At 45.1% G+C, this 16,769-nt stretch overlaps 1 protein-coding gene and 1 long non-coding RNA gene across 2 annotated transcripts in view; both read right to left on the reverse strand.

Moving 5' to 3' along the window:
• Positions 1–15,407, reverse strand: part of LSAMP (limbic system associated membrane protein) — a 991,258-nt gene extending 975,851 nt beyond the window's left edge. Inside the window, exon 1 of the mRNA XM_066340981.1 lies at positions 14,966–15,407. Coding sequence (XP_066197078.1) covers positions 14,966–15,032 — 67 coding nt within the window. The 5' untranslated portion in view covers positions 15,033–15,407. The remainder of the gene's footprint in view (positions 1–14,965) is intronic.
• On the reverse strand, positions 1,205–11,618 carry LOC136375455 (uncharacterized). Its single transcript, XR_010746080.1, has 3 exons — positions 10,886–11,618; positions 3,186–3,296; positions 1,205–2,886 (listed from the first exon to the last, which is right to left on the reverse strand). It is a non-coding gene; the product is annotated as an uncharacterized lncRNA (long non-coding RNA).
• Positions 15,408–16,769: the final 1,362 nt, after the last annotated feature.

Genomic DNA, 16,769 nt, shown 5'->3' on the forward strand with positions numbered 1-16,769 from the left:
GAAGTGCTCTTTGCTAAAAACTGCCATCTGGAATTTCACAAACTGGTTTCATCCAAGTTTGCTCTTCCCTCTAATCTCAAGTTCCCCAATTAGTTGAAAATACATTAAAATACAGAAAAGTCTTGCTGGAAAATTTCTGGATGCAATACTGATGCCCTGGAAATGAACAAAAATGCAAGGCTCAAACAAGATACACCTGGGCCCAGCCATTTGTTGATACCTTTCACATCTCCCTCACATCAGAGTTTTTCCTACTGAGTGGTCAGTACAGATCTCCAACAATTTCTGAATAAAACTGCCCATTCTAACTGTTGGAGGCATAAAAAAGAAAGCTGTTCTCAACTCAGAAGAGAATTAGCCAGTCTTCAGTTTTAAAGCAAATCTTCTAGATGTAAATTGCTGCATAATTTAAGTTTATTGAACATCTAACACCAGGAAATGTGCAATTCATGAAATTTTCAGTGAAGATATACGAATGAGAGTTTCCGATACATTTTTAAAATGTGAAATTATCAAAGTTTTATGCACTGTCGACTTTGGCCACATACGGCAGAGTTAATTGAAAGCGCAGTCCTGGCTTTAAAGGTGTCCCCATCAAAGTGGCAATGTGTGTTTTATTGTCTCTTAGTCATTTGCAACTCAAAGGTGCCCAAATTTATGCATGAGAAAGTGTTTCTTCCAACTGCCAGCCTGCACTGCAAGACACTATTGAATCTAAGGATCTGGGTAGATGTTTTATTTCTTGCACTCACATCTCTGGTCCTGTAGTTTCTGCAAACTAAATCATGTGCCTGGCTTTCCAAGATGCAACCCTTAAGCTCCAGATCAGACCCTGTAAGAAATTTAATTGGAGTGGATTAAAGATCCTGTGCTTGGAGTACCCTCAACAAGAGCAACAAAAAAGACAGGAACAAGCTGTATTTCAGGGTCCTGGGAAAAAGCAGAAGGGTAAAGATATCCCCTCACTCAGTAGGGCAGAACAATCTTTGATAAAAGGCCACAGGTTACAACTCTTCCCATCACAGATACAACCCAGTTTAGGATTGCTGTAGCCTCAAGTTGGAACAGGTACTGCCAAGGGCAACCAAACTGAACAGCTCATCCTTAACCTCCTAGAGAGAGACAGCATAAATCCAGCCCGAAGCCTCTGCTCCATGAAATTGGATTAGGGACTCTACCTAAACCAGACAAATAGCCCTTACAGGTTTGGTTTTTTTTCTTCTTCCTTGTTTTTTTCTCACATTAAAAACTCTGAAAAAGCAAAAAATCATTGAAGAGGGGTTAGGCAATCTTCTATCCCATAACAACAAATAAGGCCACAGAACAGAACTCAAACTCCAGCAGAACTGATGGTTTTCTAAAAAACATTAGGTCATACATCCTCAGTATAACCCTGGTGCAGCAGGTAGACATCATAAAAGTTGTTGGACTATTTGGTTTTACTACAAGTACATCTTTGGTCCCTTGTTTTGGTCATAAAGCTGCAGCAGTAGGAAACATGAAGTGGGATATGTGGTTAAAGTTTAATGCAGAGAGATGAAAAGAAAAGAGCCATGTTTTCCCATTCCTTGCATCTGCAGCAAGCCAGCATCAGAAGAAAAAAGAAATTTGCCACACTGACTGGAGACTGCAGAGCAGACACCACACTGTATATTTTTCAAATACAACAGAGCTGCCCACTTCCAAAAGTGCCAAGGGAAATACACAGTGTCAGCTCTCTTTCTGTGGCCACCATTCCCAGTATTGTTGCTGAGATACCTGCAAGGGCTGTGCTGCTGCTGCCACCTCTGCTCACAGAGCCAACAAGCATTTCTCAGCCATCTGCTGTGACAAGCAGGGGCTCTTCCACAGCCCACCTTCAGCACAGCAAGGAAAGGAACAGGGATCTGGGACTGGGGTGCTTTTGGAAATGTGAACTTCTTTACTTGTGTCTGTGTGGCAGGTGCAGACTTACTTTGCTTGCCTACTATCTAGCACTTAATACAAGCCTCATTGAATGGTGGAAGTCACAGAGCTCTAACATGTATAGTGGCTGAAAACACAGCTAGAGAGGAAAATTAGACCTTTCCAAAGCAGGCCAGGGCCCAGGGATTAATGTGCTTTCTGAACTGTGGGACAACCATGTTCCAGATCCTGCTCTATTTTGGAACAGAAATAGATTTCAATGTCCTACATTGTATTGGCTTAGAAGCAGCCTCTGCTTCTTTCAAAAAGGGATCCTAGCCACGAGAAATCCTTCTTTGTAACAGTTTTCACAAAACAACCACATTTTCCCAAACAGTTTCTCTTATTTTGTGATCATTTTTACAGCACCAGCTCTGGCTACTAACAAAAGTAGTGACTATATAGTACCAATCCACTTTTGGTTTTTTTTTCACTTAGTTAAAATATGCGAATGGCAGAAAAACAAAACAAATAAATGTACTTAGAGAAGAGTTTCCCTTCCTATGAGCATTGCTATTACATAATGCTGCTGTTAGACATCTATACAGGAATTTGAGAAAACAGATCTCTGGGTGATTTTTGATTTTGCCTTTGAAGTGCTTGGGATTTTCTTCAGAAGTTCAGCACAACAGTACAACAACAAGTTCTCCCCCAGTTGTCATTTTCCTTATAGAACACCCTGGGTCTCTCTTTTCCTCTCAGAGTTGCAGTTCATGCAGCCCAGAGAGGGGACCCAGAGCTCCGTCCTGTACACCCAGTTGCAGGAATGTGTTTCAAGGTCTCCTGCTGCTGTGCCTTCGCCCCAATAACTAAAGGAGGCGGCAGCATCACGCTCTGGCTCAACCACTGGGTGCAGAGCGACAAACGTTCTGCCGGGGTTAGAATGAGATTAGCAAAATCCTACGGAACAATGATTCAAAGGTGCTGTAGCAAATCAATTTCCTGCGCGCAAAAAACACAATTACTACACAAATTATGTTGCTCTCACCCCTTTCCTCTCTCTGCAGTGAACCAGGGCTGAGAAACCTCATCCTTTGGGCTGCAAACATACAGTCCCCCCTCTCAGGTGACACTGCGGACGGTAGGAGTTCTCCACCTCCCTTGATGAGCTGTGCCACTAGAGGGCACACAGATTGCCAAAATAACACAGGGGAAACAATAGGTCCATTGGTCTTTGAACCTACATTCCAAGTTCTCCATCTCCATGGGCAAGCATGCTACCTTTCCAGAGCAACTCATACCAGCCAACATAGATTATCACCTCTGGAGTTTCTAATCATCTCCACTTCATCATGTTTTAGCTAATTTCTCACATCTCCCAGTTTTCCCATTGCAGCACAAATGTAGAATCTCTACTTAATGCATATGTGAGGCGTAAGGGAGGGATTTTTTATTCTTTCCAGGGCTTGCATATTTTCTAAAGAGGCTATTCCAACATCAAAAACTCAACCCATTCAGCACAGACAACCCAAATCCACAATGCTTCTTGTCTCTGGTTCAGAGCCAGAGCCCAACTGCACTCCCAGGGCACCACATGTGAGCTGATGAGCTCCCCCACCCTGCTGGGGTGCATGTGGTAAAGATGTCATCACCAGCAGCCACCTCAAACATAACAAGGCAAGTCGAAAAGTCCAAGCTGAGTAGCATCAAATTCCACCCAGAGTGAGCTCTCTCCATGTTTTGTTCCCTGGCACTGCTGAGCTGCTGAGGCCCTCAAACAGGCCTTGCACTGGGAAAGATCCAGCAACACTGAACAGTCTGGACTACATGCAATGCAAAATGGTGCTCCTTGCTTCCTGCCCAGGAAACAGATTGCAATTTGCATAGTGCTGTACCTGAGCTAATAAACCATGATGAACTCTCTCTGGGTCTGCATCCATGGCACAAATAATCTCCAGTCTGGATAATTCCCATTATGGATCCTGGCTCTTTCACTCAAGCTGCAATACCTTTTACCTCTGGAAGCTCATGGTGCCAGCCAGCATCCACTACAAAACTTGATCTCAGTTCTGTCTGTTCCCATTCCCATTAAACCAAGCAGCCAACACCACCAATCTCACTTCCACTCTTCAGTTCTTGTTGTAGGTGAGATAAGAGCAAACCAGCTGGGTGATCCCCATGTGCTGTTGATCAATTTGGCAGTCTCCTGCCACTTTGTTCTACTGCTGCCTCCTTCACAGGCCCAGTTCCCTGCAGCTCACAGACAGCCCTGGGCAGGCTCAGCTCTTGTGACATGCCAGGAATGCTACAAGCTCAACCACATCAACTTCTGAGCCTGAAGGGACCAGCCCAGTGTTCAGTTACCCATTTTGAAAACGTGCAAGGTAAAGAAAGAGCAGAGCCTGTATGTACCACATGTGTCAATGGGGAACCTGTCAAAACCTAACACAACTCAAAGGACAGAGTTACAGACACTGTTTTTTCACCTTATTGGGCATCCAGCAGGCTGCCTTTTCCCACCTATCAGACAAATCTGAATGAACACTTCATTAAAAAAAAAAAAAAAAAAAAAAAAAAAAAAAAAAAAAAAAAAAAAAAAAAAAAAAAAAAAGGGGAAAAGGACTTTGAGTTAAGCAGCTGATACAATCAGGATTTCAATTGTTAATATAGAAGAACACTCCCTCACATATCTTACACCAGTATTTGCATCACAGCAGAAATAATACAAGGCAAGAAAGAAAAACACTTTAAAGAATATGGCTCTTTGTCAGACTGGAAGTATTAGCTGTGATTCAGAAATTAATGACAGCATAAAAATCTATTAAGGCATCTAGACTGTCTCTCAAGGGACCTTTTCAAGCTTGTAGTGCATGGATTATTCTCCAAGGCTCTGCCCAGGCAAACTTCAGATGTCCCAAATGACAGCAATTCCACCATGACTCTTAACAAAGCTATATCACCATCTAATCTTTTTCTTCCATTAAGTATTTTTCCTCTCCTGCCTTTTTTTTCTTTCTCCCTCCGAATTTTCTATTTGTCTCTATCAAGAGAGACTCTTCTAGCTGAGTCCACACTACACAATTCTTCATGCCTTCCCAGTATGCCTACATCATTAGCATAGCTCCTCTTTAGTCATTTAGCCAAAACAGCTATATATTTAGCTCTCACAAGCATTCTTCATAAGTCAGTCCCTCCAGCCCCTTAATCATTCTCCTTGCAATCCTCTGAATTCCCTCTAATTTTGTTTACATCGTTCTGGAATTGAAGTGCCCGGAACCAAGTGCTGTAAACAACAACAGCTTGTTATCTGGCTAGACTGTAATTCTGGTGATCACAGCACAGGCCCTGCACATGCCATGCACACACACAGACACATGCACATGCTCTTCCTCTGGTTCAGACACAGCATCCCTACAGGACACAAGTTCTGCTCACTGGACATTCCCTCCTCCACGGTGACACCAGCTGGGTGCCTTTCAAGGAAATCCAGTTCCAAAAAAAGTGAGGGCAGATCTTCAGTACAGCACTTTCAGCTGCCTGCAGGCTCAGGACAGACACCAGCTATTGACTGCACTCAGGTAACATTTCCAAGTATTTGACAGCACCTATAAAGGCCACAATTTTCAGAACTTTTTTGTTTTAGATGACAGTTGAGTCTTTGATGTAGTCTTATGACAGCAGATAATACATCACAGGAAAGCCTTTAAGCATTTGTGCCTTAATCTGTTCTTGAAACTCAAGATGGAATTTTCCCAACAAAGCACCGTTTTATTCTCTATTATAAAAAATGCCATTTTGGTGAAGCAGGAATGTTCTATCTGCAAAGATCTTTTCTTTGCTTCAACAAACTTCTGGAGAACTTGAGAAAGAGTTCAGAAAGCAACCTGTCAAGCTCTCAAGATGTCTGAATCACAGAATATTCTGAGTTGGAAAGGACCGACAAGGACCATTGAATCCAACTCTAAAGTTCCACATGGGGATTAAACCCAAAACCTTGGCATTATTATCACCAAGGCACCAAGGAAGGGTAGCAGCTCCACAAGAAAGCTTCTTCTAGATCAAGGTCATCCTAAGCCCCTCCCTGTAAGAATTTCAAAACCTCTTCTCAATTAGAATCCCCAGGTCTGAAAGAATTACAGGGCTATTACTCCTGTATATGGAAAGAAAGAAGAGCCTTGAAGTCTTCTGCCTCCCCAGTATGTCTCACGTGGCCATTTCTCCTTCACAGTTGCTACAACAAAGCTTCAGCAAACAGGAGAGTTTGAGGTGTTTGTTTCAATTTTTGTGGTGATTTGGGTCACTTTGGGCAGCAGGAAGAAGGAGAAAGAGACCAAAAACTCTTGGGGTTGACCAGGGGATAAGCAGAGCCTACATGCAGGGGTCTTGTGAGGTTTCTTGAAGCCTGAAGAAAAGGCTGCTGCTACAAATATTTACATCAGGATAGACAGAGCAAGGCCAGCCAGAATGGCCTTTCCTTTCTTTCCTCTATGCACACAGCAGGCCAAAGGAGAAGGAAGACTGCACTGCTGACCGTAGCAGTGCTAGGTCCCTCTGGGGCAATGCCACAGCTCATTTACCTCATGCCACAGCTGGACTTTTTTTTATCAACAGCAGCTCTGTGGCTGCTGGATAGTTGCAGCTCTGTGGCTGCTGGATAGTACAGAAACCAGGAGAGCTTATGTACCATCACTTCAGCTCCACTGTTTCCTGCCTTCCCTCCCTTAGCTGGCCTAGACCACAGACAGCTCTTACACCACTTGAGCTAGCATGATTAATTTTCTGATGCTTGAATTGCCAAGAAATTACTGTTCATAAAACCCAACATGGATACAGCACGACCCCTCCAGACAAATAGTTTGCTTCCCTCTCCAGGAGATCTAGAAGTGCAGAACAGCTCACCAAGGCATGCCCAGGCAGGTCTGTCCTGCTCAGCTACCCAAACTGAGATTGGACAGAACACAGCCACGCTGGACAGAGCCTGTGCTGTGGAGGAAGTTAAACCAGCAAGACTCTGTTAGTGAAGGAAAACAGCCAGAGTACAGACTTGCTGATTTTACTGCTTCAGGCTGTAGCCAGCTCATAAAATAGCATAGCTATGCAAGGAGGGTGGGCTCAGTCACGTTGTACTATTTTTGAATGTGTTGGTCTAATTAAAAAACAATGCGACTTGTGCATGTAAGGAAGTCTTCTTGTATCCTCTTCCTCCTATTCCCAGAAACTCTCCCATGAAAGTGTAAGAGTCAGACGTGTCCTTTCCACTCTCTAGGCTGTATTTCCTGCCCAGGTGACTGAAGTGTGACTAAGTTGCCACCTTACACTGAGGCTATCGCAGAAAGATGAGGAGGGGTAGCCAAGCCACAGAAACAATTCTGTTTCACTGCAACAATCTCATGCCGTGTCAAGATAGGATGCAAATGTGCTATGAATAATGGTCACTCCAAAATCACACATAGCTACACAGACATTCCTATCAGCAACCAGGCTGCATTCACCTCCTGCACTAACATTCATGGCAAGTCCCTTGCACAAAACACAGCTCTGGACCAGATTTGTTAACATTTCTCAAGCATCTTTACCATGCAACTTGTGCATTTTTTGTCACATTCGCACACTCAAATGCATGTGCATGCATATATAGGTCATCTTCTATTCCATATATGCACCTTCCCAAAAGCCAAGGAAGAGGTATTCAAAGGCCATGCCTTTATGCACAGATCACGTACATGAGCACAAATAAAACTGTTGTTGAAAACTGGATGTTTCAATCCCATTGTACAAAGTACCTTTACAAAGCAAAGGATAGATGCTTCATTATACAAAGGTGTACCAGCATGACAAAAGTCTAAATGCATTTACACTTCAACAGTTCCACAGATGCCCCTTTAAATAACCCCTCCTTCCTGCAGGCAAAACCTTACCAGCAAATGCCTCCTTTTTCAGACACTCAAGTATATATCCCTCCAGTCAGCCTCTCCAACATCCACAGGGGTAAGTCAGGTAACAGTGCACTGGCTGCAAGGCTCATGATCAGAAAGAGTCTTGCTCCCTTGGTGGAACCTGGGGTCAGCTGCTGAGGGTCAAGTACAGGCAGGCTCCAAGCAGGTGCAGTAACCAGAGTGCATGCAGAAGAATATTAATAGTTATTGTCCTAGCAGGTTGTAAGGATTAATTGGTTCTGGCCTGCAACTCCCCATCAATGTAAGTGCTTAGGGGCAGAGGGGAGGGAGCTGTGATTACACACTTACATTGCATACTCATATGCTATTGATTTCCCAATTGGAAAGGCCCACAGCCTTTCGTTTGTCTCCTTGCTTGCTCCCTTCCTCATCCCAGTGCTCATGGCTTGCCTGCCACATCTTCCGTCTCCCAACAGCACAATCACCATCACCAGAAAAAGGAGAGAGACACCCTTTTTGGGGAGAGCTATGCTAAACCAGAAAGAAGCTTACATCCACGAGGTCACAGAGAGGCAGACTCTAGGGAAGGGAACACCTTTCAAGAACTGAGTTTCCTTTGGATGCTTTATATAACCCTAGAGACTGCAAAAGCCAGACCATGAGCCCACAGCTGTGATTACACGCACCTTTGCTTTAAGCCAAAGCCCCTGTTCTGAAGCCTGCCTTCTCATGCTCTTTTTTTTTTAAATAAAACAAATCAACCCTTAAAAAAAAAAAAAAAAAAAAAAAAAAACCTGCCTTAATTGGATATGTATACCCTTGCATTGCCTCCAAAACCATCTCCTCTCAGAGGTACCGTTCAAAGTCCAGTACCTCTACAGCTGACAAGCACTGAAAAATCCTATTTTATGCTTGTGAGTGACCAATAAGCATGATTAGTGTAAAGGGCCCTTTACCCTCAGCATGTAGTCATGCAGAATTTCTTCCCCAGAAACATTAAAACAGCAGATATGGCCAGAAAGACTTCACTGTGAGACAGAATACTCTTTTGGCTCAGAAAAATTAGAGTAGCAGCCCTTATAGTGCTTTTCTTTTTCCTTCCATGCAGATGAGCAGGGCAATGCTACTACACAGGCAGGCAACCTCCTAGAAAGTTGCCTTACAAGGAGATGCCTCAGTTTCCAGGAAATTCAGCATCAGGCAAAGCACCACAGTGCAATGGCATAGCACATAATCAAACCTGGGCTTCTTTTTCCTGTGCCTATTCCTGTTAGAATCATGTACTCCCAGCATTTTTGTTTCCCTGCTGACTGCAGGAATGTCTGCCCTTCACTGATAGCAGGAGAGGGCTGTGTCTCACATACTCACCTGCACATATCCTTAGTTCCCTCTCAGAGTGGGACAGGGTGGTCTTGAGCTGTGCTTGATATTTTTGATTTTATCATGAATAAATCGACAGCAGGAAGAGTACATCAGCTGCCAAAATCATTGCTCATTATGTATGAGCAGCAAATGAAACTGTGTTTAAGGAAAAGGGGATACCAAAGAGGCAAAGATTCATGCTTATGGGGACCACAGGCAGTAAAATTCTGCATCCTTCCTACGCACAAAGGAGATGATATTTGGCAAAACACGTCTCCATGTTCAAAGACACACATGAAAGATTTTCCCCAGACTCTTCCAGGATATCTTTGTCTGGTACCATTATAGACTTCACTCAGATCATTCAGTCCTTTAACAGCCTCTGTCAGACAACAACCACCTCACAGCTAATCCTCTTCCACAGAAAAAACCCATCAGGTGTTCTGATGTACCCACAAAAAAGGGCATCCCTTGCCCTTACTCTTCATCAGCTTTTGACACTTGTCCTCACTTTACAGCACACAGGGAAGCAAGCAGTGCTGCAGCTCCTCATTGCCATCCCAGCCCCACCAGCCTCTCCAGGCAACTGCACACAACTCCCAGCTGCTGCTGCACCTCAACATCCCTTGTCTAGCCCATTCCTTATCAACTCAGCCTTGCACAGGGTAAATCTGCCAGGAGAAGGGTCCAGGCCCCACCGGCAAGGCAAGGACCTTGGCTCACCCAAGGCTTACAGGAGGCACAGCTTGCACACAGAAAGGGTGTGCCCTCCTAAAGCACTGGCTCTGCCAGCAGCCTAGGATGAGAGCAGCAGTATTCCTCACCCTGACTGGAAGGAGCTCTATTGCTAGTAGAAGAAAAAAGTGAAAAGAGTAACTATAGAAAGAGCACATCTCCTCCTCAGACCATTAGTATATACATGAGTGTGCTCCAAAGCTGAAAACGAGTGTCCAGAAACATTGAGAACTGGGTACTTTGTTACAGAACTAGTAAAACTCTTGTGTGAGAAAAGATATCTGAGACTAAAAGATAAAGAAAATTTTTACTTATCATAACAAAGCCCTTTGAGCAGGTAGCTGAGTGCTGAGATTCATAACAGCTAGAGGAAATGGGTTCTTGCTCGTGTAATTATTGATTATTATGATCAGCAATCACTGGATAGAACTGGAAGAAACACTTGGGATATCTTTTCAATGCTCACCATTTGCAGATAAAAAGCCTTCCCTACTTCTCCCCTGTCCTAAGCCTACAAGTATTTTGTTTCGCGTATTGAACCTCTTCATCATTTAAGGGAATGCAAGGCAGCTGAGTGAGTTGTCACCTCATCAATACAGTCCAGCCTGTGAGAGCTTCCCTTGCCTTACTCAAGAAGAGAGAACTGGAAACAGATAGGAAGAAAAGTATATTCAGGAGAGCAGGAAAAGTCTTTTTTTTTTCTCTCTCCACTTGGCAGTATCTAAATGTTATCCAACTGCATCACAATCGCCCCGTGCTGTTCCCCATACACCACAATGTCACCACTCGCACACACATTGCTGCTCCTCCCTCTCTTCTCCCCATCCATTACACATTATCAGCACAGAAACACTTGGGTGTACACTTCCATCCACAGAGATTGCACGTACCTCAAGCATTAACAAACACATCATTTTTCACACCCTCATTGCACAGTAACATTATAAAACATGAGACTTTACAGATAATATTTGTGCTGTGTACAAACCTAAAGCATCCTATTCCACTTACCTGACTGCTTCTGTGATTTCTTTCATCAGACTCATTCCCCATTCAAGAGCACCCTTGAGCAGCTCAAAAAATACATTATAAATAAATGCTGCCAGGACTATGCAGGCCAGTTTTGGATGTCCTTTCCTAAACCATCTATTCCACTAAATTGACTGTGGAGGTAACTTTTTTTTTTCTTTTTCTTTTTTTTTTTTTTTTAAACATAAAGTCTTTTGCAATTAACCAATTAGGTGGAGTTGTCAGGGAGGTTCATTCAAACAAGCTGGGATTTTTTAACAAATTGCCAATTTGAAACAGTGCTATTTTTCAAGGGATAGAATTTGTTTAGAAAAAATTTCAGCTTAAAGCAAATGCTGAAGATAATGTATAATTTGTCAAGGCATTCATTTTTTAAGATAAAATGCTCAGGGTGAGGAAATAAAAATTAATTTTCATACTGGCAGCTAAGTTAGAGTAATAATAGGTGAAAGTGCAAAAATCAACACAAAATTCTTCTAGATTATTCAAATGCAATTTTTTTAATAAACCATAATCATCTGCTTCTCCACCCCATACTCATGCACCTATTTTTGACTTGAGGCGGGGCAAAGGAAAAGAAAAATTCGGCTTTACAATCCAATTCAACAATCCGAGCTCTTTCAGAAGCTTTGAGGCACATCGTGCTAAGAAACGAATCCATTTGAGGGAAGAGCTGCAGCATGCCACTAGAAATTCCTAGAAAATCCCACCCACCGGCAGTGCTGGGGTGTGTAGGTACTTTTATTCCTCCGGCCCCCACAGGGCAGGAAGGCCAGTGCACCTTGCAGGAGGAACAAGCATCCCGCCTCCGAGCCAGCTGCCTCCCAGAGAGGACTGGAAGTGCAGCAGCAGAGAAGCGCAAGAATCCCAAACCACCAAAATGAGGAAACACAGTGATCGGGGAGGGAAAAAAAAAAAAAATCAAAATCGTCTGTGCAGGACTTGGAGCACCTAACCTAGGGGAGGAAGGAGCAAAGGCTGACCGTGTGCCAAAGCCCCCGGGGCCAGGCAGGGGCCAGGCAGCCCTTTGCATCCTGCCTGGCAGAGGCTGCGCCGGCCGCTTGGCACCGCGGAGCGCATCGCTCTCCTGCCAGGCTCCGCTGCGCGTCCTCCCCGCAGCCCTGCGCTGCTCCTCAGCCTCGCCTCGGCCCGCCAGTGCCAGCCCCTGCTCCCCTGCTGCCTTTGGGAGAGCGGAGAAAGGCACGGAGATGCTTTTGCGTTCGCCGGTACACCCCCAAGTGGACAGCGAGGAAAAGGGGAGAGAGGGCACGCACAAGTCGTGGGTAGCTCGCAGAGGTGTGGGCTCAGCTGTCTGGCTCTGCAGGCGTGTGCGCACGAAGGTCTTGGAAGCGTTCTGACCGGGGTCACTGCCTGTCAAAGCCAATTCTGCCGTGTCCTGGGGTAAGAGCTCCGCAGAGCTGTGCTCAGCAGGCTTAGAGAACTGTTCAAGGCTTGTTACCACGGCTTTCAGTGAAAAAGAATTAATTTGAAATAAATATTGAGGAGGGGTGTGTTGGCTCATTGGGTATTTTAAGGGCACAGTATTTTCCCCCACCCCTTTATAACTCCTTCAGATATCTCCAGGCTTGCTTCAGGCAGTGCCCTACTCCTCCCGTGCTAGCCCCAGTATTCCTGCCTCCCCATTCTCTCAGTCTTCACCTCGGAGAAAGGAAATACTGCTGGCTGTGAAACTAGATACAGCAGTGCTCTGGGTTATATCATGCCAGAAGTTTGGGAGCAGTCGAAAAAGCAGCTCCAGGTTTGCAAACACTCCTATAACACCACACCATCCTATCCCATCTCAAAATCCAGGGAGAGCAACTGTGTTGTGCCTCTGCCTATTTAGAGAGTACGTGATGATACAGACCTCAAAAGACCTTCCCTGAAACCTTCAAGATAGAATAGATGTGGCTGGTACAATCATGGCAATACTAACTCACTAAAACAGAAGGTAAAAGCCTGTCCATGCCGTTAGCCTAGCATAAGCTCCTGCTATAAGGATGGACTAAAACAGCTCCTGGCTGTGCCAGCATTGGGATGCTCTGGTCACAACTCTGGGAAGGCTTGTGACTTGAAAACACTGCGTGGAGCAAGTGCCGTGGTCTACAGGCTGGGAAACATGCATCAGAAAGACAGAGTGTTCAGAGTCAACACAACTTGCCAATGCCCATCTTTCTTGTCCATCTTTCTCTGACTAATCCTCCAGAGCAGGGCAAAGTTCACACCAAGCTACACAACTTCATTGCTGACATTATCCACTTACGCTACACAGGTACCAGTTCTTCTCTTACCCCATGTACAACCTCTGTGCTGGGAAAAAATTCTCCTTCCCTGTCAGAATCAGCCACTTCACAGCAAGGAAGGAAGTCAGCTGGAAGGTGCTGATGTTGGACTCACAGTCCAGACTTCGGAGGATGTAAGTTAAGAGAAAATATGTGACAGTGAAAAGCATGTGTACAAGACCCAGAAATGGGAGAAGTGAGACTGTATGAAAAGGAGCACTCAGCAAATGTGAGAATGTGGCAAGAAATGAAGGATTCCATAGTGAGGGCTTGCAGGAGTGACAGGTGTGAGGCTGCAATAGGAAGCATGTGTGTGACAGGGAGCCTGCCTGTACGGGAATTTGCTTAGTAGACACAAAATAGAAGAGAACAGTACATGCAAGACTGTGTGTAAAAGTAGGAGCTAAGGGGAAGTGAGGAAGCTGTGACTGGCATATCTCCATGCACGGCACTCCTGCACTAATATGTAGTGGGGTGAGAAGAAAGCACTGTGAAAAAAGCCGCGTGCAAGCGAGATATGCTCCAAGGGTGCAGCTCACTGCAAATGCAAGACTGTGAGGCACAGAGTAGGCCAGATAGAGTATACATCTATGTTCTTTAGTTATATTTTCACCTGTGTGTGTGAGTATGTGTGCACACAGGCTTACACAGCTAGTGCAGCAGGATAGGCAAGGGATTTTAATATGCAAGCAACCTCGAACGCTAGTGTTCAGGATGGAGGCTTGGAGGAGGGAGGGGGGAAAAGGGGAAGGGAGAACGTGAGTGCAAGAGAAGCAGACTCTCTAGGAATTGCATGTGCTAGGGAGCTAGAACTGTATGTGCCAGAGTGAGTTTATTCATCTTCCCTGCTATGTCCCTGAGCGTGTGTGTCTGTGTGTGTGTATGTTCGGGAAGGACCACTGATGTGACCAGTGAGTGTGGATCATGCACAAGCTGCAATTTTGACGGCTATGATTATATGTACATGTGTGACATGTATTAATATACACAGCATGGAATGCATTAACCCTTAACTCCTGTTTACAGAAAGCATCTCAAAACCAGCTAGCATGCCTGTCATCACTTTGAACTAAATTCCATACTCACACTTGGCTCTTAAAGCAAGAAACCCAGCTGGCAAATCTCCACTGAACAAAACCCCATATCCAACAAATTTTCATCTCCTGTCTTTCCTCCATCACTCTCTCTCTTTTTTTTTTTTTTAATTTTTTTTTTCCCCTCCTGGTATAGAGAGGAAGGACATAATGTTTTCACAGACAGACCAGAGGCAGAGAGATTCCTCTAACCTCCCCCTCTCTGGACAAAACCAAATTAAAAATAATTTTAAAAACCACAAAACAAACGAAACAAACAAAAAACCCAAAAGAAACTTAATACTTATCTCCTCAGGAAGGTAAAGAATCGAGGAGAATCAGTCCTTGTGACCCAAAGTGCTGAGAAACAGTGGTTGTGGATGGAGGGGATACCACCATCACCCACCACTCTTATCCTTTGCAAATCTTAACTATATTCCCCCTACCAACTCCCCCTCCGCAAAAACATAAATACAGCAGCAAAGTCAGTCACATGCAGTGCCCTCTAACCATAGGATTCACCAGCAGCGATCTCTCCTTGGCTTATTTCCTGAGGCAAGAGGGGAGGGGAAGGTTTGGAGGGGAAAAGGGGGGGAGAGGAAGCTCCAGCTTCCAGCTCCATGTTTCAGGCCATCCTCAGTCCAGCAGCCTCAATTAAAGCAGAAGGGTTTGAGGAGGTTGCGAGAAAGAACTCACCACATACCTTGCAAGGAGAAGAGGGACAGGAAGAATCCCAGCACCCAGATACTGTGCAGCCAGTAGGTCCTCATGCTTCTCTCTCACTCGCTCCGCTTCCTCTGCCTTTTTCTCCGTCTCTTCGCTTCTGTCTCTCTCTCTCAATTTATCTTTTTTTTTTTTTTTTTTTTTTTTTTCTCTCCCTCTTCGCTCCTCTCAAAGAAAATGTGATTCGTGTCTCCCTTCAGTCCCTCTGGGCTCTGCTTTGCCAGCTCTGACAATCCAGTCGCAGCGCAAGCTGACCCGCGGTGGCCAGATTCCCAAATAACCTCTCACTCTCCCCTTCAAGTGCTGGAGGAAGGGGGGGCCAGGTTGGATGCTCCACCGTAGCCTGGGCTGGCTGTAAACACAGAGAATCTCTCTGTCTCTCTCCTGCAGCTCCAACTAAATGCGACTGTACTTAAACAAGCAATGCCTTATAGGACAGCGCTCAGAGCAGAACAGATCCCACCTCTGCCACCTAGTGTTGCAAGCCAGCTCATTGACTTCATTTTTATTTATATAAATATATATACGTTATGCTATAGAAATATGGTTCCCTCATTCCTCCACAAATGTATCTCTTGGATCACAGTCTGTGAGCCATTCTGGGCTCGAGAGTCCCTGAGGTTCCAGCCCCAGTGCCCGCAGGGAGGCTATTCAGTGAAGGAATATTCCTCATCACCACAACGAGAGCCACGGCAGGGCAGGTTTAGTTTCTCAGCAGAGTTCTGCTTGACAAATTCTGAAGCAAGGGTCTCTCTGATGCTGGTGTCACTGCCGGGCAGCACACAGGGGCCAGAGGGAGATTCAGATGCACCGACTGTAATTACAGAGCTGCCAAGGCCTCCAGGAAAAAATAGCAAGCATCAACCTGCATTAATCTTTGCTGGATCTCCTGTGACTTCCATGCAATTTCAGAGGGACCAGAAAGAATCCTTCTGTAAGGGAAATTCAGCTTGAAAAGCAACCATTTGCTCAAAGAAGCCTTCCCTCACTACACTTCTCCTTTCAAATACAGGTTCCTCCTGCCATACATAGCACAAACTTTTTTTTTCTCAAGGTGTAATTGGCTCCTGTAGCTGTATTTCCCCCTAAAATCATTGCCTCCAGTTAGAGGAACGCCAGTAATGAAGTACTGCTTAACGTTCACACAGGGCTTTTCATCAGTCACTCTCCAGGCATTTCACAAAGGGTGTCCTTTCTCAGCTGGGGATGTGGAGGGATGAGGATGGGAGTGTGAATGCACAACTCCTGAGGCCAGTCCCTGGGACACAGTGTGATGGCTCAGCTGGGCTGCCCACCCAGCCCTGTGGCCCCTCTTCAGGCCACATTTTGCCCTTCACCGTGGTCACCAGGCAGCCTGTGAGGATGCCAAAACTAAAGGACAAAAATCTCCAGTTTACGCACTGAGTGTGGGTGAGCCAAGGTGAGTGTCCACATGTAGAAAAGGTCTGCAGGACTCTCATCCCTAATGATGCCATTCCAGAAGTGTTTCTTACTACACTGCTGTAGAGCAAGCTGTTCTGTGAACAGAGTGCACCAAGCCTGCCTCCCCGTGGGTTCTTGTCTGCTGTCTCAAATATCCCCCTGCTCTAATAAAAGCCAGAACCCATCGTATTCCCTGTGACATCTGTAGGAAGAAGGAATCCATGCTATGGCTAGTCTTGCTTCCTAGTGGACCAAAATGAAAGACAAAATGCAAGACACCGCTTGCCTTAGCCTGGTTGGCTACTGCCATGTACCACTTACATAATTCTGGAGTTTTCCACTCCGGAGGGAATGGAACATTA

This window comes from Sylvia atricapilla, chromosome 2 (genome assembly GCF_009819655.1).
Source record: "Sylvia atricapilla isolate bSylAtr1 chromosome 2, bSylAtr1.pri, whole genome shotgun sequence".
Lineage (NCBI taxonomy): Eukaryota > Metazoa > Chordata > Aves > Passeriformes > Sylviidae > Sylvia > Sylvia atricapilla.